Source organism: Paramisgurnus dabryanus, chromosome 14, assembly GCF_030506205.2.
Source record: "Paramisgurnus dabryanus chromosome 14, PD_genome_1.1, whole genome shotgun sequence".
Lineage (NCBI taxonomy): Eukaryota > Metazoa > Chordata > Actinopteri > Cypriniformes > Cobitidae > Paramisgurnus > Paramisgurnus dabryanus.
Window position 1 is genome coordinate 34,156,222 of NC_133350.1, and position 24,812 is coordinate 34,181,033.

Sequence of the window (24,812 nt, forward strand, 5' to 3'; positions counted from 1 at the left end):
CTAACCTAAAAGGACTCTGTTGTTGTTGATTCTTTGCGGCGTTTACCAGAAGTTACGTTTGTTCCATGAAAACATTTTTTTATGTTGTTACTGTCTATAGATAATACATTTTAGTGAGTTTAGATTTAAAATTGTGTTAAGAACGTCTCTGATATAAACAAGAAATGCTGTGCATATCACAATAAATTGTATTATTTAAATACCAGTATGATACTGGCCCTCGGACTCTCTGCTTTCTAGATATTGGAATCAGTTTTGGCCATTGAAAAACACATTAGTCTTATGGGTTTTGCAGATGAAAAACTAAAGTCTCTTATTGGTGACTGACCAAAATATCACATAGGGTATATAACTGGCTGACATTTGGCCATTTTAAGGTTACTGGTATTTATAGCAAACATTTGAGAAAAGTAAAAATTCATAGCTATACCGTCCTTCCGTCCTTATTTATATATTTTCTTTGCTTGACATTTTCGAAAAAGTCATGAATACAAATTCCAGTACATTTTTTATATGAGGACGCTCTTGGGAACATTCCGAAATCTGGCTGGGATAACTTGGATCATCAGGTTTACAATAACTTTGAATTCAATCCAGCCTGAGTGCATGTTGTCAATAAATCAATAGACGGCAAATACCAAATACTAAAACCTTCTGAAATGGTGATTTATTAGCCAGGTCTTACCTGTCTTGCCATTAAATATGGCCACAGGAGCGCCATTGAGTCCAAAAACGCTACAGCAAACAATCTTCAGCCGCTCCACGTCCAGTAGGTTATCACCCTTGGGATTCTCCAGCAGAACAACGCCCTCTGAGAAAAAAGCATTAATGAAAAACAAATAAACATGGCTCGCTTTTAAAGCTCAACAATCGTGCACATTTGTTTAAAGCTCTGAGAGCCTGCGCACATCCGACGACTTTACAAACAAAAACCCAATCGATGAAAACGAAAAGTACGTCAATATCTCCAACAGTATTTGCCTGCAGAAAGGTAAAATGACATCACATTACAATAGGACTAAACTAAATTAAGCGAATGTGGCGGTTGTAAATAAGCGGTTGTATTTAAATTTTGAAGCACGCTGGTAATTGTGTCTTCCTTTATCAAGCGTCAGATGTCACGTATGTTTGGGAGATCAAGCATACCTTGCTGTTTGTCCTTGAGAGTTATTTTCAGGTTGACGTAAGCACATGCAGCAGTCGTCAAAGGAGCCCTGGAGACGGCAGCACCTCTTACGATAGTTAAATCCAGATCTGAGCCTTTCAGCTACCGTACAAGACAAACAATTACAGATTAAACCTTATTGTACTTAAACTAAAATATCTTTATAAATATCTTAGTAGATAAAAAACCATGCAACAAGAGTGTGAAGTGAAACGTCCTCTTTAAAAACATATTTGTGCATCTAAAATGAATCACCTCAGTTTTCTCCTGAACAATAACAGTTGCACTCTTGGGCACTGGATAGGGTTTCAGTGGGGCCTTCGTAGTGGCCAAGATGAAGTCAGTGTGTGTTTGGATGACTTTATCCAGGTATCCACCGGCCGGCTCACTGCTGTAATACACTGTGATCTCATCCGATGGGACCAGATGACCCTGAGAACAAGATTTAATTAAAACAAGTTTGTTGTCATTTTAGTTGGCTTTAACAGAATATGGGACGGCATTCACAATTCATTTTGTTTCCCATTTTGTCATGTATTTCACAAAAGGAATGTTCCAAAGGGAAAAAATCTTAAGACTGGAATTACGTGATTCCATTGGTAAATAGTGAAAAGTGGGCAGTACGTATAATTGGAACCAGACAAGACCTCCTAGTTTCCTTCCTGAAACATCAGCATGCTCTTTTGGGAAGGCTTCGTAACTGTAAACTGTAACTGAAGTGTCAATTTCTGGCATTAAATTGCTGAAGCACTGGCCAGATTCATTATCATAATTCTACATCCAAACAGCCTAGGTTTCAGTATCAATACACAAACTTTCTTGATAATATCTACTGTAATGACAGTGTACAATAAAAGCAGGAATGTATATTGACTTCATTTAAACTGTAAAATGTGTCCCATTGATTCTATCTCCATTTTTACAGTAAAATATAAAACAGAACTGTACTGGGAAATGCCACCATGTGCTTATTTTCCCAAAGCAGAAGCAACAAGAAAGCAGATAAGCATGTTGTGAAGATATTAGCTTGGGAATTCTGTACCTTTAATTAATTAATAAAAACACAATGGCTTTTGCTTTTCCATAGACCCCGCTCGCATACTTGTGCCCCCTGGTTACCAGCTTTCATTCGAGGATACGTTGAAAAATTAATTCCCTCCTATGGAAAATTCCCTGAGATTTTTTCAGACTTTCAATAAGAGTGGAATTCGGTCCTGGCAGGCGTCCATGCCCTCCCCCCTCAAATATACCCAACACTGCTAGTGGAATGGAAAAAAAAATTGTTTATTAAGAGAAAAGAGGGACAAAAAAGCGAAGGGGGTCTGAGGGAAGGAAATCCGTCTTACATTCCTATTTCCACAGAACATCAAAGTGATGTTTGTCTTAAACTAGACGCTGGTAATTAAGCTTTATTATGGCAGTGCTGTAAGTCTGAACAATTGCCGGCACTCAGAGGAAAGATTTTCCGAATAGCATCTCTCTTGAGCATGGGAAAAACAAGTTAGCACGCCCCCAAGAGAGAGAGAAAGACAAACACACGATAGGAGGAGACTTCAGAGGTGTGGAACCGGACCGAGACAAGAGATTGCCGGCTACTTTGATTCACCAAACAAACTAAGCAAGACACCACAAACACTTCACAGTTTTAGGGTGAAAATCTCAAAATCAACCGGACAATCGTCCAATCTTTGGATTGCATAAAAACTACACTGAGCTTACATTACTGTGTAAAATGTGTACTATATAATCTATACAATGTGAACTACAGATCGGCTGCCAAACCACAAGACATGAACTCCACTGCTTTACTCTCATTGGAAGTCGCTTGTCATTTGCATAAAGTTTGTTGTGTAGTTGAACACGCCCATTTCCTGTCACTGATGGTCAATGTTGCTCATGTTGCAACAAGCTGGAAAGCCTTAATTCAAATGACTGATTCAAATCGTACCCCTGTTGCACGCAGCTTTACAGTGGTTTTATTTTTATTTGTGTGTCCACACTGCATGCAACAACAACATCACAACATTAGGTCTCAAATGTACCTCTGATAGGACTGCAGCTACAGGACAACTGCATGAAATTTCAGGATATCTACACTAAGTATTCTTGGCTGTAGCGATTCAGCGGGAGGAGGGGAATAAAGTTATTTGAAACACTATAAACCTCCGACTGTAATACTACGGGGATTCCCAAGGGAATCTTAGATTTTAGCTTAAAAGGGAATATTATGTATAACTAACTGTAATTAATTATACAAGTTTATCAGGTTTTACCTGGCGTAGCAGAATTAATAATAACAATTCATTAATATGTTCGTCCACCGAAGACATATATCCATAATCGTATATTAACGTCTAAGAAATGTTATTTTCATGGCCTTTAAAATTAACCTTCTTACTGATATACAGTGCTACTCGCAGCGTGTAGCTGGATCAAAAGGCAGAAATAGGGACTTTAATTTCGTGAGCATTGAACATAGAAACAATTCAATTGTGAAAATGCAAAACCGGTTTATTGACTACAAAATGAAGTACACACAACGACTAACTAAACATACACATATACAATAACATAAAACATAGATGAGAAAGAAAAGACTGAAAAGCTAGAGAGAGAGTAAAAGATTGGCAATAGCACTATTGCTTAACATCTGCACAAACCATCGGAAAATCTCTAAGGATCGCCTTAATTTTCATAAGGGGTAAAGCTTAAACATCAGCGAGTAGAACAAGTTTAATACTTGCATTTGGCTCTTTGTGATGTAGTACGAAGTTTCTGGTGCGAGCAGGGAGAGAGATAGAATCCAGGTGTGTTCGTAAGTCCGTTTGGTTGTTCCGTATGGCGGGTTGTTCCGCGTAAAGTGTCCGAACTCGAAGTGCAAAGTGCAAGCCAGGAAATTACTGTCCCGAAGAGTAGGACAGGGCTCAGAGAAAAGATGATGAATCCGAGGGACTCTGGGTGAGTCTCAGCGAGTTTCCAAACTGCGCTGACGGGTTACCTGAGTAACCGAGCGACTGAGCGAACTGAGCGCTGAGCAATGATGGCTTGGACGATAGGCCGTTTTGACCTTTCACGCGCCCAGCCCATTTTAGGTGAATGACCAATGTGCGAAGTGTTCGATCGCGCGGGAAACAAGCCTTTGTTCTTTCAGACATCACATTTGCGTAAATGCCAAATGATAAAAGTTTGTTTCCATAACTCTTCAAATCGATATTAAATGACATTGATGCGGCTTATGGTAATATGATACATAGAAATGATTAGGAAATAAAGAGTGGATTAATTTGATACTAGACAAGACATGGGTTTAAGATCACGTTGAATAATAATTTCATACCTAAGATATGAACCATGCTACAGTGAACAAAATCTAACTAAAGTGTTAACACACAGTTACATCACACATACACGATCATGCAGTAAAGGGATATAAAATATATATACATTTAAACAGCTCATTGTGATCTTTAAATGTGGTTTCATCAGAGACATATAGTCTGTGCCCCCTGCTGTGTCTCTGGCAAGTGTCGTTCGATCGGTTCTCAGGTTTCTCTGGTGGGATTCCTTTGAACCTCATTTGAAGGCTGCATTTGTTTTAATTGTTGCCCATTTTACACCCCTGATAGGTGGTAGATATCTGGGTGATTGTGTTATCAGGACACAGGGTTATCTAAAGTTATCTACAATTTTAGGGCTGTTTACGATCCAGATGCCAAATGGCCTCAATCTGACTCCGAGCCATTTGCTACATGGCGTTAACAACCATAAGTTATAAAAGAGGCCTCAGGATTTGATCACTGACAATTATTACAAACTGATTGCTGTGAAATCTAGTTTACGTGAGAATAGTGAGCACATTTACACCCAGATGGTAATTAATCTACATAAAACTGAAGCGAAACCACAGAGTGTAGCTATAAACTGCTGAAATGTCTGTCCTCACTCAGTCAGATTTAATGACTATAAAGTGTTTGTGTGTCTGTCCCTGTCTGGTTTATAATGCATATTCAATGTGTTTTAGTCTCAGCTGTAAAATACTCGCTGGGTCACCCCTGCTAAGCATTTGTTGTCTTACTGTACATTCACGCAGGGCGAAAGTGTTAATGCTTGACGGAAGGCTTGTCTGAGGGGGGCAAACAGCCAATCACAGTGGCTGCAACACATGCTCCGGTCTTGCATAAAAGTAAATTGGCTGGCTCGCACTAGGTTATTTGCATAAGGCAATCTGATTGGCTGACGCACGCATTGGAGCTTGAAAAGTTGAGAAATGTTCAACTTCTGCCGCGAGCAACAGCAGTGGCGCGACGTTGATGGATCCACAATTTAGTTCAGCAACGCATGATGTCACCCATTAAAAGTAAATGAGAAGTGTTAACTCTTTCACACCATGTGAATGTACCGCTGTAAAATATGTTGCATCCATTTAATAAACATATTGTTTTAAATACTATTTTTACTCAAGCCGAGACAATTTCATTTTAGTTCATAAAAATTATGTTTTAATCGATTTTAGTCAAATAGACTTATGAAATTAATACAACTTGCATGTTGCATTTGATTGGCAGCATAACGAAAGTTGTGAATAGAGGAGATTTTAGTGGGATGGTTATGCTGGATCTGCAGAATACTTTTGATACCATGGACCACAAAATCTTATTGCATAAATGAAGGGCAATTGGATTAGATGAGAAATATCTTAAGTGGGTCCAATCTTACTTTATAGATAAAAAGCAGTTAGTGCACATTAAGGGTTTACTATCTGATCCATTACCAATCAATTTTGGAGTTCCTCAAGGGAGTTTTTTCCCTTTTATACATGAATGATTTAATGGTGGCGTGCTCAGAGGAACTTTTCCTCCATGCTGATGATGTAGCAATTTTGGATGCTCATCAAGATAAACAGGTGATTGAGAACACAATGTCTTTGCAGTTAAAATGGATCTCAAATTGTTTTTAATTGTTATTTTTGCATTTAGGGAAAACTATTACTTTTGCTTCTAAAATCAAATTAAACAAGCAGGACAGTTTTTGGTCAAAATTAATGATGTGGTCAAAGAGTCTAAAAGCGTTGTACAATATTTGGGTTGTTTAATAGACAACAAACTAACAGGGAACTATATGGCTAGTAAAATGACTGCAAAGATATGTGGTAGGTAGGGTTGCAAAATTCCAGGAATTTTTGATGCTGGAAACCTTCCATTGGAATTAAATGTGAATCTATGGGAATTCACAGGAATACTGTATATGGTATACAGTATAATGAGACATCAACAACTTTATAATACTAGGGGGTAGATATTTAAATATTTATCCTTGCAAGATTAAAAGCCTGTCAGGGAAAACATGTTTTTATATACTAGTGCTATCGCATGAAACAAGCTGTCGGTATCTATAAAGAATATAACAAAACTAGGGGTGACCCCGAATAGTCGAAGATTCGATGCATCGATAGGAGAAGCCTGATTCGACTACCAATCTCATAGTCGAATCGTCGCAGATGTGTTATGAAATGAGGATCATTCAATTTTGGCCGTATGGGTGCACACATTATCTGATTTCACATATAACAGCTTTCTCACAATATATTAATATACTATATATTATGATAATGCTGCAAATAATATGTGAAGTAGCAGCTTTCAATAAATATTTTTTAAATGCGTTAATAAATCCAACAACCCCTGTGACCGGGCTTCACGTCCATAAGAGGTCTCTATGTTAATAAAGCCTTGCCTCTTTGTTTCGACATTTAAAAAACAAAGCTGGCAAATTAAACTATGACTTTCGTTCTTTTAATAATTTCTATATTTTATTTTATTTATAAATCACTTTGGGTTATCTGATTTAACTATTTGGCTTGTGTTTTGTTTCCGTGCACTTGAGGCATTTTGCATATTTGTTCTTCACTTTGTTACTTCTGACCTTATTTTATTAAAAAATTGTATTTATTATAAACGTAAATTCTGATCTAATTTAAGTATGTAAATTTTGGATAGCTTTTCGTTGTATCGATGTTGCGCTATTGCGTGCTGGCCATGCTTGCGCATGTAATTTAGCCGAACGGGCTAGGTGCTCTGCATGCGTCTCATATTTAGGAGTTCATCAAACTAAACATTAAAAAACGGATGTTTTTCGACGAGTATAAGTTTTTAAAATGTATTTAAAACAGAGTGGTTATATTGTCTATCTTAAAGTTAAACTACAAAACAGGTTAGCCGTTTTTTATTTCGGTGATGAAACGGAAATTAGTATCTGCACCGAACCTATTTCTGCCTGACACGAATGTCTTTCTTGTGATTTAATATTATGGTCAGTCGGTGTTCACTTTCAAATGATAGCAAAGAGATTCCTGAAATAAATAATATCATCAGGTCTTTCTGTATCTAAAGTGAATACAGAGATGATCAAAGTCAAAGCAAGCAAGCAGGTATTTCTGTGCTAAATAATAACGCGTAGTGTCTATAAAATCATTAATTTCAGTGTTTTCCTTGTTATAAATTAAAGTTTAATGAATTGTATATAAAGATTAGTTTTTATCATTTACAGTCACAATCACAAATTATTTGCCATTTCTCATTTGTCGGGTTTTTTTTTGTCATGACTGCTTAGACATCCTATCTCCAAATTAAATAAAAACACTTAATTGTAGCCGGAGTTTCCAAGGCAGGATCACCTTTGTTATTTTTTTAGGTTTAGTTATCAAATGTATTTTTGTGTGATGTTCTGTAGATCGTGGCTTTAAAATGTTATGAGGAATAATTAAACAAATGTTGCCTTACATTTTACCTTAAAAAATATATATATAAATGCATCCTCAGTTTTGTCTTCGTTTATTACTTGAAAGACAGTTTTGGTCACTTTATCAGACAGTTTATGTGTGCTGCTTGTGAAAGAAGTTACCAATTTGAACCTGGTCTGGCCCCCTCCCAACCCATGCACACAAACATAGATGATTCGACTATCGGTCGACTATGGAAAGATTCGAAAATTCTGATTCGAATATGTAAATCCTTAGTCGAGGACACCCCTAAACAAAACTGAGAAGTTTTTAAAGGGTGTTGAAAAAATGGTTAATACGAGATGCTAGTTAGTATGTAGGCATGTGTTGAATGTTTATATTGGAATATTGCATATTTGTTTTATTGTATAAGACTTACAATGTTATTTGAAGGGATGCTTGTTTTGTCTTTCGTCATTTCTGCATGTTGCCTTTATGCTTTTATTTATATCCGCTATGGAAAAAGCATTTGCTTTTTTGTATTTTTATCATCTGCAATTTTTTAAGTGTATGGGATACTTGTTTTGTGAAATTCTGTCAGATACATTTCTATTCAATTTAATTCAATTCAATGGCCAGTTTAGATTTCTTGACTTGTTGGATATGCTGTTTCACTAAGAAATGATGTAAAATGAAATGTAAAAATGTGGCTTAATGACTTTAATTTCTTTATACCCAATAACTTTGTTTCTTTTGGTTTAAGGGTGAAATTTGACCTTGCCATGTCTTCATGAAATTCAACCATACAGCTCACCTTTTTGCGTAGCTTCTGAATGCGGTTTATGACCTCACGGGCCACGCCCTCATCTAACATGGACTGATCTGGGCTGATGTCAAGAAGAACCAGGACCTAGAACAATAAACCACACAATATCAGAAACATGTTATTTATTTCCTTTTTGCCAAACTACAGACATTAATTGTTCACATTGGTATACATTAGGGATGGGCAACTTCGGTCCTGGAGGGCCGGTGTCCTGCAGAGTTTAGCTCCAACTTGTCTCAGCACAACTGCTTAAAAGTTTCTAGTATGCCTAGTAAGACCTTATATGGCTGCTTCAGGTGTATTTAATTATGGTTGGAGCTAAACTCTGTAGGACATACACTATGATCTAAATTTTGGTTTTGGTTTAGGAAGAGCATTACTGAAAACAGTGATTCTCTGGCCACTGTCCGGGTCACAAACCGCTTTTATACAAAACCAGATTTTTTTTTTTTTTCCAGATCATGATCCAGGACTGAAGTTGCCCATCCCTGGTATACATGAACAGTACCATGCAAAAGTCTTATGGGGCGTACGCACCAAAAGCAAATTCAACGATTTGTAGATTACATACAAAGTCAATGCAAAGAAGTGAAGAGACCCAGACTTGTGCCTGGTGATGCGAATGACGTGAATTGGACAGTCCGAATGCCCCCAAAACACGCTATTAGCTTCAAACGCATCTTTAAGTTAAAACTATTCAACATTCACATGAAACAAAGTTAAATCCCGCAACTAATCTAGAGCGAGGGATGCGATGCTTCGCGTTTGGTGTGTACAGACCATTCTCTATATTTTTTTTATTAGATTGAATAAAGTGAACGAAATCCTAATTTCTTCTTCAAATCAAATTGTTTCAGGACTTAAGTTGCTTTAAAAAATATCAGGATGTGTTACTGTTTAGTGCCAAGAGAGGTCAAACTAAATACTGATGTTTAAAATTTACATTTTATTCTAAAAAAAATTGAAATATTTTGCAGAGATTTTCCAGTATTTAAAGGAGCATTTCACCCATAGAAACATTAATCTTTATTGAAAGTGTGTCATATTTGTAGTCGAAATGTAACATACATTTAGAATTTGTTGCCTATTTGACCGAGAAAAGGGGTGTTTGTAGTCTCACCCCCTCAACAAAGATATTGGACTTCCTTCTTTCAATGATGCAAAATGATGATTTTTACATCATTGAAAGAAGGAAGTGCAACACTGAAATCTGTATTTCTCCTGTCTCAGCGGCAACTGAGAAAATGATGCATGACCATTCAAAAACATGGCTGGGGTTCTAACTATACAAAGCTTGATGCAAATAGGTGAAGTGTCCCTTTTACTGTTTGTATCTTAATAAAGAAAGTGAAACAAACATGGATGGTCATTAAAACTTTGCTTAAGGCTTTTGCACACTCCTGTATAAAGAGTCAGTACCTGTGCATCTGAATGGGCCTCATATTGTGAAGATGTTCCTGAGGTCTGATCAAAGGTGTACATCAGACGCAGGTCCTCCTCATGTAGCTCATGACCATCCACAACTATGGATCCTAAAAAACACAGTACATTTTTACAGTATTGATGAATTATTCATTTATTATGATTCTTTAATTAATGCAAATACAATGAAACTGTGATAATTATTCAATTTGAGTATTTCGAGTCGAGAGAGCATATGACACGTGTGCAAATGTGCTTTGATCCCACTTTCTCCTCAGAGCGCTCTTCAAAGCCACGCCTCCTCACCTTTTCTTCATACATGTAAGGACTATCTTTTCAACATCGTTATCTTGTGCCATCTTTTGTCGATTCAGGAGGAACGTAAGGTGGTCACTGCTTGCCTTTTATTTTGCTTGGTCTGCATGGCGTAAAACCATGCAGGGTTGCCAGATCTCCCTCACAAAAACACCCCAATGACCAAACAAAACTAACCTAATAATACTAGTCCAAATACCAAAACTTTGCTTTTATGAAAAAATAATTTTACCTTAAGATTTATGAACAGTGGACAGCTGACTGATTTAAGCGGCTGATACAACAATCAATGGCAACAGTCGAAATGTAGTCCAAACCTGCAGGCATTGATTTTCTTTTCATTTTAAAGTAAGAAATAAAGTACAGGTAACTAAACACACTGTATTATGTTGTGTGTTTAGTTTAATATAATGCTTCACTAAGCTGAATTGTTAAATACACAATGTAAACACTCAATATTAAATTACTCAGATCAGGGCACAAAAAAACTTGATCCGGACATTCCCAGTCAAAAGTGAATGTCTTGGGACTGATATGGTACATCACTGGCCAGTCAGCATCATCATGAGGTCATTTTCCTGTAGCTCATTTTTTCTCAAAACAACCTACAGTAGAAATGGTACCCATGATCGAAGATGGACAATTTTAAATCGCATACTCCCACTGGGGTGCACATGCCATCTGAGAAACCGTCACGGAGCTAAAAGGGAGTGCTAACAGATAGCAATCTCCAAAAATAATGCAGACCATGCTGTTAGGAACTTAGAAATTGCTGAACAGTGATTGTTTCCAGGATGCACCAGAAGGATTGTTCCTATAGATCTGTCTAAATGTAAAGAGCTGGTAAAACACTGCATCCTTACAGAGAAAACTACTTGCAACAGTCATCCTACATCACCCTTTGGGCTTTAAACTGAGCTTTTATCCAGGTCTGATCTTTTCAAGGACAATTTCCCAGCTTTCCGGTGATTAAAGCATCAATGTTAGATACAAAAGGCATGAAAATGCTTCAGAAAGGTAAGCGTGAGGCACGACTATCAGATCATTGCACTCTAATCTGATATTTACACGCTTGGCTTAGCTCTTCCTCTCCAGCGCCCAGGGCGTTTGGCTATCAAATGCACAGGTAACGGCTTATACCGCCCACTTCAAACCCAGAAAACCGCTGCCTACTCAACAGGGCACATCAAAGGTCATGCTGCAGTAACTCGCTCATGCATCTGACATGAAGCATCGTTTTATATTTCTCATTATAATCATACCACAATCGTCAAGAAAACAATGTCATTAATATTTCAGTTAATGATAAAGTCAATTGTTTAAGGACGCAGTGGTTATAGCCCAAAACTTTTAACCAATGAAAGTCACCAGGTCTTCAGCCACCTTGCAGTATCTCCAATCATCTATGGACATCATTAAACAAAGCCTTATGACCATCTTCTTCGCCTGTGGAGATGTTGGCAGGAGCACTAGAGCACTTGTTATAGATTTCATATATACATTTCACAAGTGATACATGCCTGTCCTCTGGAAGGCTTCCAGCTCTTCACTCTTTAGCTCTTTGATGGAAGCAGTAACAGATTTAAAGGCTCCTTTCAGTCGTTTGCCCAGCACCATGTGATCAGGTTCAGCCCTCAGACGAATTCCATATTTATCCTTGTCTGTAGACAGAGTGAGCTGGCGAACATTCAGCTCCTGAAGCAAAAAACAAAACACAGCATTTTACAGAAACATTTGACAAAATTTTATTGATCTCACTTTATATAGGACTGTGTAATTTGTGGTTTGTAATTTTGTTTTGTTGGCCAATACAACAGTAGCATTGCACTTTATACTATATTAATATTTGATCATTTATGAGCTATAAAATGTAACTCATAATGCAATTCATAAGTCGTAAAGGGATAATCTGTTGCCACAGCTTAAAATACATTGTATGGGTCAAAATTATAACTTTTTATATCAAAAATCATTAGGATATTAAGTAAAGATCATCATTTACCAGTGTAAATATATCAATTTTTAATCATTAGTAATATGCGCTGCTAAGAATTTCATTTGGACAACTTTAAAAGGCAATTTTCTAAATATTCAGATTTTTTCCACCCACGGAATTCAGATTTTCAAATAGTTTTCAGTCAAATACGGACAGTATCCCAACAAACCATACATCAATGGAAAGCTTATTTATAAAACTTAAAAAAAAATGACCCTCATGACCAGGGCCCAGGGTCACAAATAATAAACTTAACTTTATTCCATTTCAACTGCAGTGTTTGTCTATTGCTATTATTTTCTAGTGCAGGGGTGTCAAACTCAAGGCCACGGGCCAAATCCGTACCACGCCCTCAATTTATGTGGCCTGAGAGAGCTTACAAATTACTTTATTTTATCATAAGTTTAATTTTTTGCAGGGCATTTCCTGCATAGATTTTTATAGCGGCCGCCAAAAAAAATGTCCTGCCAAAGTCTTTTTTGATAATTTAATGTAATAAATGAGTGATAATGTTGATGATTGCAGAGGAGAGAATGAGCAGAGAGCCCCGCCCCACACATGCTATTGAAAGTTACCAAGGGGACTATTTTCAGGGACTGTGTAATATAATTTCGTCTGCTGCAGCCATGTTACGGCAGCAAAGTCCTTGATTATTACACCAGAATGAGAGTATAGTTCCTAACCATATCTGCCTAGAAAATCACAACTTTTAATATAGCTGCAAGCAGCAATGGCGGGCCCTCGCACGTTTTTTTACAGCTACATGGTGCCTCCGAGAAAACGATGCACGGTGGGCAAGGGCATCAAGTGGGTAAATATCAGTGGGCTATTTAATGTTGTTACTGAGCCATTTGGGGACTGTAGGTAAAAGAAACCCCACATTTTAGACAAATGGGGGCACTAGTGAGCCACTTAAGAGACATGCCTATGTCTGACCTGTTTGTGCACACTAAACAGCCGACAACTCTGATGTGTGTGCCGACTTTTAGGTTAATATAAGCACGCCAAGAGCCCTAAATATGCCTGAAATAAAAGTAAAGTTTGGGGCGTTACCATGGGAACAGCGTTTGAAATATTAAAAATCCCTTCACAATTTATCATCTACAATGTCTCAGCATCATGTTGACCACTTTTGGTGTCAATTGCATGATTATTCTAGAAGGAGTATATAAAAGTTCACAGCATGCAACTGTAAGGCTTAAATATGCCTTAAAAATGAAAGTAAAGTTTGACACGTTGCCATGGGAACAGCGTTCGAGATATCAAAAATCCCTTTGCAATTTATCATCTACTATGCCTCAGCATCATGTTGACCACTTTTGGTGTCAATCGCATGAATATCCTAGAAGGAGTATTTAAAGGAACATTGGCATTAACTGAAAGGCTTAAATATGCCTTTAATATGAAAGTAAAGTTTGACGCGTTGCCATGGGAACAGCGTTCGAGATATCAAAAATCCCTTCGCAATTTATCATCTACAATGTCTCGGCATCATGTTGACCACTTTTGGTGTCAATCGCATAAACATTCTAGGAGAAGTATTTAAAAGAACATCGCATGGAACTGTCAAAAAAAAACCACCTTTGTGACTTACACACTTCCTTGCGCCTGGTGGTGGAGCTATACCCGGGAGTCACAATAGGCACATCGATGCGATTGGAATCTTCAGACGAACAAACACCCCGCGTGTCATCACAATAAGACATTTTTTGCCCTAGATATTAGACACTTCCTATTTCTCTGATTTCGCCATAAATTTGTCGGCTCGCCATGGCAGAACCGTTCGAGATATCAAAAATCCCTTCGCAATTTATCATCTACAAGGTCTCGGCATCATGTTCACCACGTTTGGTGTCATTTGCATGAATCCCCTAGGAGGAGTATTTAAAAGTTCACCGCATGCATTTTTTAAACAATCTAAAATAGCCGACTTCCTGTTGGGCGGAGCTTAAATGTTAGAGGGCGAAAGTTGTTTGGGTTGATGAGAACTATATGCGTACCAACTCTCGTACATGTGCGTACATGTTTGCCCGATCTGTGCAACAATGTTTGTTTTTGCATTACAGGGGGCGCTACAGAGCTCCCTTGCCACGCCCGAGTTCCAGCCTTTGCCGAGTCCTAATGGCCGACGACTCTGACATCTCTGCCAATTTTCAAGAGTTTTTGAGTATGTTAAGGCCCCCAAATTGCCTCGAAACGTAAAAAAAAAATAAAAAAAATAAATCCGAGCAAAAACAATAGGGCTTCGCACCATTCGGTGCAGGCCATTCTGGCCTGCTCCTCGGTGCTCGGGCCCTAAAAAAAAAAAAAAATAATAAATTCGAGCAAAAACAATAGGGCTTCGCACCTTTCGGTGCAGGTCATTCTGGCCTGCTCCTCGGTGCTCGGGCCCTAATAAATTCGAGCAAAAACAATAGGGCTTCGCACATTTCGGTGCAGGCCATTCTGGCCTGCTCCTCGGTGCTCGGGTCCTAAATATTCCTTTGGTCTTAGTACACAATGTAACCACAGAAGAGTCAAGTTTTAAAATTTGAAAAAATAACGAAATTCTTTGGTTCTTTTCTTAGCGTGATGCTAATGGTCTAATCAGATTCAATGGATTATGCTAAGCTATGCTAAAAGTGGTACCGTCTGACCCGGAGATCAGCTGAATGGATTCCAAAATGGTAAGAATTAAATGTTTAACTCTAGGGGAGCTGGAAAATGACCATATTTAAAATGAAGCCTCAAAATGCATCCTTATTTCTTTGCGCTGTTAAGGATATGGATCCTTCACAGCCTAGACTATCCCAAAATTCATTGTGTGCCTGATATGGCTGAATATAACGGCATTAAATAAATTATTATTACATAAAAGTCTGTATTTAGCAGAAAACATTTTTTTGTCACTGTTAAGTATTATAGGTTATGTTTTGTATTCATATTATTCTGTTTATGTTGCGTATATTTCTAAGGTTGATTATTTGATAAAAGGCTGGTTAGTTTAATCTACATCTACATGTCATATTTTCTAAAATAAATTTATATTTTTCTGGTTCCATATTTATTTAAATAGGTCAGAAAACGAAAATTATGGATCCTCCGAAGGATAGACCATCTCATTTCAGTTCTCTTCGCGGACTTCTGAGGCTGCCATCTTCAAAGAACGAGTGGTCGCCTTCTGAGGTCGTGTCCTTAGAAGGTCGCAGCCCTTGAATTTGGACACAGCTAGTATCTGCTCTTTCTCCTTCTATCTCTCTCATGCGCGATTTTGCGAGTATTCATCAAAACATATACAGAATGGAATAAGGTCGGAATACCAAATCCTATTCATTGAGAAAATGTTTTCCGTCTCGTTTACACAAATGTTTTGCAATGTTCAGCTGGGATTAGCACACTACGCGTATATTTCTGCTTGTCTGATTCGTTTATTAATTCACTAAATGATTTGAACTACTGATCTGTATAACACTGAGCTCATGAGACGTCTGTCAATCAGTCACTCAAAGCCAGGTAAAAAAACACACTTTTTTGCAAAGAGGGCAATAAATAATGACAGCGAGAGTGTGTCTGATACAGTGCTCTCCAACATGGTGACCACATGGAGTCTGTGAGGTGCCTGTCAAAGCACACTCTATTAAAGCAACACTATGTAGTTTTTTTACCTTTAAATAATGTCTCTAAAATTATTTTAGTGATAGAACAACTTTTAACTGGACAAATTGTACTGTTGCTGCAACCTGAGCAGCCTCCTAGCTGCTACAAGCACAATCTGAAAGTGGCGATGGAGGGTAGGAAACACAGCTCCGCCCCTCCCCCTGCCTGCAGAAGAGTGTCTGATACCAGGCATTGTTGCGCTTTTCAACCACATGGGGAAGCTGTAAGTCATTTTTACATGAAAACTTCATAGTGTTGCTTTAATAGCCTCAATTTTAATATTTATTTATTATTAAAAAAAGTATTAACTTGGCTTCTTTTATGCATCTTAACTTTAAACTACTGAAATCACATTTTTGATTTTGACAACTTTATAGTTCTTAGTTATGTGTAATATGAAATTTCCATCTTATAAGTTTTTTTTTAGATTTCATTATTATTACTGTGTATTTTGCAGTATGTATTTACAAACATATACACAAAGTATATAAATGTGTTCCTGCATTGCATTTGCAGTACAAAAGTTGTTTGTTTGATTTCTAGGGATCATTTTACAGTGCATACTGTATAAAGTAAATGTACAGACTGAATACAAAGTAGTTGGCTTTGGATAAAAGCTTAAGCTAAATGTATTTATATATGCATTCATGTAAAAAATACATTCATGAAGCTCACTGTTCAAACTTTACAGCAGGCTGGTTGGTGAAAATATATACAGTACCATGTAAACTTTTGAACTAGGTTATGTAAATTCAGTTATTGAGTGAATTGTAAACATCCATATTGTGAAGTAGCTTTTTCAGAGGAATAATAAATAAAAACTTATTTGTAAGGAGTATGCATGATGTATAGTGGTGATGCTGTAAAAAAGTCAATAATTCATCAACTATACATATTTATATCAGCTATGTTACGCTGAGGGTGAGAATGACGCATGCAGAACTGTTCTTCTATAAGTGTACATTATATTTCATCTTCGAGTCACATAACCCTCACAGTCATTTAAATAAAACATGACAACTATTGAACACCAACCAAGTTGAATGATTCATACCACCTGACAGGGAACACTTTTAACTTTCTAAACAAAATCATCAGTCATTCTTTATTAATACAAAGTAATCTGTCAGATTTCTAAAGCACGCCAGCAGATATTTGCACATGAAAAACGCAGAAAATAAAAACTTAAATAGATGTGCTAAATAACCAAAATACAAGTACGCTTGATGGTTCATAAGCTGACTACTGATGCCCGAGGGTGTGGGGAATTTACATCAGTGAAGCGTTAAAACACCATCACTCTGTTTTTACTGCATATAAATGCATTTAAATATCTCATCTCATACTAAATAATGCAAAGCCAAACTCGCAAAGACTCCAAAAACTGTCCGTTTCATCATCTTCTGTGAATAATAAAGGTTATTTTTTCATGAATATATTTACGAACGGGCCACAGTGAATGCGCGGTGTGTTCAGAGCTATCGGCCTGATCAATGGCAGGCTTGTGGCGTGTGCCGCCCAGTGCTTTCTCCACGGGGCCGTTTAACAATCGAGCATGGCAGACATAGAGACAGCACAGCTAATTTTAGCTCAGAGACCCGGCCCCACCATAAATCACAGCGGAAGGGTCTATGCTTGAAGGACACAGGTGGAGGCGACAACGTGACCTGTGCTTATATGCATTGGAGGAAAACTGGCACGTAGATCATTACTATCAGCCGTTTTGAACTAATGCTTATTTATCTGTATTTTAAATTATTTAGTTAAAGTCCTTGTGATTTTATCATATATAACCACTGCACCCAACGATTCTCTAGCTGTGTCCCAATTCGAAGGCTGCGACCTCTGAAGCCTGCATCTGAAGACCGATTGCATCACAGCAGCATGACTGAAGGCTGCATATTATGCATCATCACAATGCATCCTTCCTTCCGGGACTCGAGGCTAGTTTTGTATTTTGAAAAAATCACAGCCTCGCGTACCTTATTGCTTACTTCAAAATGTTTGCATAGCATATTTCATATCATTAAACTCAAAGCTTTGTTGCCAGCCAACCAAGAACGTTTACTGTCAAAAAAGTTCTAAAAAAGGTTTTAATATTAAGAACAAATCATCAATAAATGAACATAATTAACATAATGGGCCTTTATATTATATTTTATTAAAAAATCAATTATAAAACTTTTGACTAAAGCTCAAAGCAACACAAAACATGAAGTAATTCTCACCTCCAGGATGTATTTCTGTAGGGACTGAATGTCTTTTAAAGCTTCTGGGTCCTGATGGATCACCACCACTTCCTTCAGCGGATACTGAAATATCCCACAACATTCACCATTAACCCATGCAGTGATATATTACAGTGTATTTGGTTTAGAAACTACATGCAGGTAAAGGAAACAGGGCCAACTAGCATAAGGCGAGGAGAGATACATTCATGCAAAACCATGATGGCGAGGAGAGCCGTTAATTGTGCTCGTTGCCGTGTTTGAACTGCACAGAATTATAAGATCAACTTTCTGAAAGGGCAGACCTCATAAAAACGCATTTATAAAATATAAGGAAATAATAACGTGGGTCTCACCTTGACGGGGAGCGTCTTTCTGTCTCTGATGACACGACCCAGCTCAATGACAGACTGCATCTGTGACACAGCATTCTCAATGCGTTTATCAATCAGAGATTCCCTGCAAAACCATATGAACAAATTAATGTCAACCTCCATGTGGGCAATTCCATGCAAATGTCAACCAAATGTTTAACCGTACTGAAATCTCAGATGTCAATATTTGTTAGTTTAAATACCCATGCAATATCTGTTAATTTTTTTATTATAATTATTTTTCATAGTTAAGTAAGTGCAAATTTTAGAATCGCCACGTCCATAACAAAGAAATGTCACATCCATAAATTCATTAAAATAAACATTGAACGATTTTTGAAGAGCCATTATTTGGGGTATTATTACTTCTGGTTTGTATAAGTCCAGTTTTCCAGTTATTGTGCTGCATTATTTTGATAAGACACCAGACAGGTCCTATATTAAAGTTGTTTATGTACAGTATACAAGAACATATTTATATTTTGTTTCATCAATATTATACATTCTCTTTACTCTCAATCTCTGATTGTCTTTTCGATAATAAAAATTATTTATGATAAAAGGTTATTGCCCCTAAAAGTGCCCTTTCAAATGATCTATAATGGCCACTGCAGTTTTACACCATCTTTACTGCAGAAATGCTTCATCATTTCGATCCTTCCTGGTTAAATTTTAATGCAACTATAGCGTGCAGTCCCAGGCCAATACAGCCAGCAGCGGAGATGCTGATACAATAAATAAATAACAATGCAAATAAAACTAATTCCTCCCAGTAGAAACTGAGAAAACACAATACTGAAGAGATGTGAAAGCAAATGAAGTATGCGCAGTACATGTTAAATGGGTTAATGAGTGAAATGTCCTTTGTTTCTCTTACTGGCGGTCACCTTTGTGAGAAACATACATGCTTTTCTGTGCTTATTAATACACAAGGGCCATAGTAATACAGGACATTACATGAATTTCTAAAAGAGATGGAGATGGGCTGAAAGGGAAAATATCTTCAAAGCGATTGACTGCACTGGGTGGCATGCAAACGAGAGCGGGGTCATGTGAGGTACTCTACTAAATGTGTTTACAAACAGACATTAAAGACAGTAAATCGTTACAGCAAACCACAAGGACGAGCAAGGATTTCAGATGAGCAAGGACAAAAAAAGATTTTTCGGCCCCAAACGCAATGTACTCATCGAAGTGTGCTTGCGTTACAAATATTATATTTTATTACTGAAACACAATAAAGCAACAGCAAAGCTCTACAGAGCATGGTCCTTTCAATGGCAAGGTCATAGATTTGATTTCCAGGGAACACACATACTAACAACTAAAACCTTGAATACACTAAGGCTGCATCCGAAATCTCTAAAATGCTGCCTTTGGAGGCAGGTATTCCAAGGTGATCAAATAAAAAAATAAAATGGAGGCAAAGAAAGCAGCTGGATTACAAATTTAGTCTAAATAAAGTTTTATTTTTAAATTTTACACAGTTTGATTGGGTTTTCTAGCGAGACATTTGTATTGTAGTTTTTAAATGTGGGATTATTTATCATAAAGGAGTTCTCCCTTTATATTTTAAACTTAATTCCATTACACTGCCTATGAAGGCTGTCTGAATGTATTTCCCAGAGCTGCCTTCATGCCTCCAAAGTCATTGATTCATAAGGCAGCAATGCAACAAGTCAGCTGTCCAAGCTTTCAGAAGCAGCCTAACTCTTTTACCGCCAGCATTTTTCATGATTTTCACAAAAGTTTAATGCCTTCCAGAAAATGCTTCTTTTTAAATATATAAACATACAATATATGAAATAAAAGAACAGACCCTCTGCTTTCAAACAAAAAATCAGTTTCATCCTACCTTCATGTGTTCTGTTTTTATCATCTCTCAAATATGTGTAGGTTTCATCAAAAACACCAAATTTTGAACAAAAAGCTGAGATAATTCCATTTTTGTTAAAGACTTTTGATAGAGATGAGATGCAGAGCGATCTTTAAAACATACATGGGCTGAATCCCAAACCGCCTACTTTCATACTATATAGTATGTAAAAAGCGCTACTTTGCATACTATATAGTATGGAAGTAGGCGGTTTGGGATTCAGCCACTGACATACAGCTGTTTGCCCTAGGGCAATACTTCCGGTTTTTATAAGTTGCGCCCCCTGGTGGATAATAGCGGTATTGCAGATTGACGAGATATCTCGTCAATGGCGGGGAAAGAGTTAAAGAGTTTTTGCAAGTAAATCTGTTTAAATCTGTTTTAACATAAAACCTCAATAAGTATCATTTATATTTCTGCATACATTTTGTCATACACAAAGTGATGATAGTCTAAAATCATGTTCTACATAACGGTATGATGATAAATCTACAGAATTAAAATGCTAGTGAAAGTAGGACTTTCTTATGCATCTCATTCTCCGTTGTTAATTCCAAAACTTTATTTTGAGAGAGAGAAACATGCATATGTGTTTGCGTTTCCATTATAGATTTGACCAAAACTTTAGCATTATTTTCTAAATGTTGACAAAAGACTATTATGAAATGATAACATTCCTATTAACCAATGATATGTGTCTGAAAGGTAGTTTTTAATGCCAAGGAAAGCCCCTTATACTTAGGAGAATCAATATATATGTGTTTCTTGGAGGTAAAAGTACATTATTTTAAATCAAAAGAGATGTAGGAGTGTTATCCAAACATTATTGGCAAGGATAGCCTCTTATACCCGAGAGCAGACACGTATTGAGGTGTTTCTGGGAAGTTTTAGTTCATACCGCATCATCTTCAAATAATAATTATGTGATTTACTTGCATCAGGTGACCTGAAAATGCAAATAAAGTGTTCCCATTGGAGTTTTGGGAAATACACCTTTGCCAAATTGCCTGAAAAATCACCTCATGTGAGCTTAAAAACATTTTTGCGATATATGGTAGTTTTTGCGAAAGTGACGTGTTTCCATTGGCCGTATTTTTATTTAAAGAGTAATGGAAATGCAGCTACTATGAAGTTGGCCTGTAAATATTTATATATAATGTGTACTGTTGTGTTGTTGTGACAGCAGCTTGCCAGTATTAATAAGGTAAATATGGTTTCAAGTGTATTGTGCTTCACAACTCCAGTCCTCGAGACCTCCCTCCCAAAATGTTTTAGATGTCTCCCTACATAAAACACATGTGGTTTGTTAATTAGGGAAACAGGTTTGTTCGTCTTAAGCGGCACTGCGCAGATCGGTCAGCTTGTAAAATCACAGTCAAGAGTAATTCAAGTGTAGAGGACTCTATTTGCTTTCAAATCACTCTTGCGGCACTACTGTGCGATCCACACGCTGATCGTTCTGTGCAGCTCTGCAAGATGTCGAGCTAGCCTTTTAACTGGAGTTAAGAAACACTGTTGTAGACTTAAACAAACAAGATTATTTTCCAAATACTAAAATGTGTCATAAATAGTGATATAACAAAATGTGTTTGCAAATGTGAAAGACATACAGCAGAAATATAAAGCGTACTACACGTTTACTTGATATGAACTGTAAAACGCTTGTGAACTGTAATTTATAAAACAGGCAGTTCTGGTTCTTCATTCTGATTGGTTGAAACGCGTTCTAAGCCATGACAAAATACACCGGTAACCTCACGGTTCAGACCACATTACATAAGTATCACTGTGCCACTGTTGCTGAGTACTGATTTATGAAAATAAACAACAGTGTCTTTAATCATATTTTTAATTTGTCTACAATTGCACAATTAATGGCGATATCCAGATAACTGTCAAAAATATTGTTGAGTCATCTCATCGATAAAGAGAAAACGTTGTCTGAGGAGTTTCTAACTCAAGTTCATACGTCCGCTATTATCCACTGGGTGGCGATCTTACCCAACTTAAACACTGACGAATTCAATCAACAGCGTGTAAGTTTTCATGGCTTTGAATCTAATCTCATACTAAAGTTCTTCACAAAAATGGAATTATCTCCGCTTTTAGCTAAAAATATTGAGAGGTTATAAGAGAACAAATAAAGGTAGGATGAAACTTTTTTTGTTTGTTTTTGTTTGAAAGCGGATGGTCTGTTCTTTCATTTGATATTTTATGTTTATTTAAAGAAGATAATTTTTCTGCAAGGCATTAAACTAAAACTGGGTGGCAACTTAAAAAAAAAAAAACCCTGACTGGGAAAGAGTTCAGCATGCTTCCAAGCATATTTGATCATCATCACTTCAACAGTTGCACAATATCAATGTTAATGTATAAATTAGATGAATGGTGATTTATAAAATAAACAACACAGTCTTAAATCATATTTTCATTGTGTCTTTGCTGCATCTGTGTTGGTTGGGAACTGCGCTCTGTTTCAGTCACAATTGATTCTGAGGAACTACTTTGTTTGGCGGAAGAGTAATATTTGTACTAATATAATTACAACTTATTTGTGTTTTATTTTATAAAATCCCTCTAACGTTATGCATATGAAGTAACCGTTTTATAAACGCAATAAACCCCCTCGAAGCAGTGGGGTTACAGTGCATTTTATAACAGCTAAGGGGCGTTGTTAGGCACAACGCGAAGCACTGGTAACCCACTGCTTCTTGGGGTTTATTGCTTTAATCTAAGCATGTGAGGATGCAGTATAATAACGGTTATGTTGGGTACCTGACATGTGGCAGCATGAGGTAGTGAATACTTCCTGTGTCCTTCTCCTCCATTGATACCGGATCAATCAGGTGACGCAGATTCTGATACATCAGCTCTGTTATGAATGGAGTGAATGGGGCCTAAAAACAACAAAAGATTCATTAGTTTCAAAAACCCTTCTCCATCTTATATAGTTTCCCATCTCATCCAGATCAAACAGCAAACTCTATTAAAATCATAATCATGACACAAAGACAGGGTTAACTATAGACATCAAATTCATATCCAGCATTCATGTAGAGATTTTTCAGGGTTTTTTTAAGGTCTTTCACCATCTGCTTAATCTCCATAACTTTGAAGTTCTTGTTCTTATAAGGATTAATTCCAACATTAAATACTTACTCAAAAATCACTGACCAGGAAAATGGGGCATTGACTGACTTTGTAAGACTCCTTATCTTTCAAATTACCTTTTGGGTCAGCAAATAATTAATGCAGTAAATTAAGTCTGCCCTCATAGTTTTGAACAGAAGTGACCGGCTCTGACTGCCTGGAGATGTGGGGAACTATTATCAGGGTCCAATGGCAAAAGGGCATATTCTTCATTTAAGAACAGAACTTATTTTTCATGTAAAGGTGTTATATTTAAAATTATCCAATAAGAAACTGCAAATGTATTTATAATCCTACTGAATGAATATGATGCACTCCAAAAAACAATGCTTGAGCTTCTAGACTTATAGTCAAAGCATTGCAGAATTGTTGAGAAGTAATCTGGCTGAACAACACAAATATTTCTTATCTTAAGCTAAGCTGATATCCTAAAGTAACAGTTCGTCATCTATGAGAAGAGGGGCTCCAACATGGTGGCATAGATTATCACTATTGTTTTTCGAATGCTATGAATTTGGACACTACTTGCCTCACCTACTTCTTTTCGCTAACTATATATTATGGAAGTTTGAGCTTTTTTGACGCAGGGTAAGTGTTAAATATTGCTTAAAATATCTAGTTGCAAGGCAACTATATATCCCATCGACCCCATAATAACTTCATGCATGCAGAATTTGGTGACATTTCACCATGAGGGATAAAAAAAAAAAAAAATTTACACTGGATTGCTAAAAATAAAAGTTAATTCCTGTGATGCAATATAAAACTTCCTCAAGCCTTGCTTTAAACCTCTATATATTGAAGCATTTTATCACTACCCACTGATGTGCACTCTGTTCCATTTTTTCCTCCTGCAACAGGAACATTTCATTCGGAATGTGTCTTTATTTAAGGAACAGATGCAGGACCAGCGAGCGCTGGTGTGACTCACCATCAGTCTGCACATTGAGAACAGCACACTGAAGAGGGTCTCCAAGGCATGCATGCAGTCCTCAGTACCACTCTCACCCTGACAAAGAGAAAGATTCTTATAGATGCACTGTTAAACCACATAACACACAACATGTGCACACTACACCGCAGTGTTATGACATCATGTTTAAGCC

General features: G+C 37.1%; 1 protein-coding gene across 1 annotated transcript in view; it reads right to left on the reverse strand.

Annotated features, from left to right (window-relative positions):
- The window catches only part of iars1 (isoleucyl-tRNA synthetase 1), a 92,681-nt gene that overhangs the window by 10,292 nt on the left and 57,577 nt on the right, over positions 1–24,812 (reverse strand). The window contains exons 22-31 of the mRNA XM_065265944.2: positions 24,638–24,715; positions 23,332–23,453; positions 18,663–18,765; positions 18,307–18,390; positions 11,967–12,141; positions 10,129–10,241; positions 8,698–8,793; positions 1,421–1,597; positions 1,147–1,267; positions 686–811 (exon numbers count right to left, since the gene is read on the reverse strand). Of these exons, the coding sequence (XP_065122016.1) occupies positions 686–811; positions 1,147–1,267; positions 1,421–1,597; positions 8,698–8,793; positions 10,129–10,241; positions 11,967–12,141; positions 18,307–18,390; positions 18,663–18,765; positions 23,332–23,453; positions 24,638–24,715 (1,195 nt within the window). The remainder of the gene's footprint in view (positions 1–685; positions 812–1,146; positions 1,268–1,420; positions 1,598–8,697; positions 8,794–10,128; positions 10,242–11,966; positions 12,142–18,306; positions 18,391–18,662; positions 18,766–23,331; positions 23,454–24,637; positions 24,716–24,812) is intronic.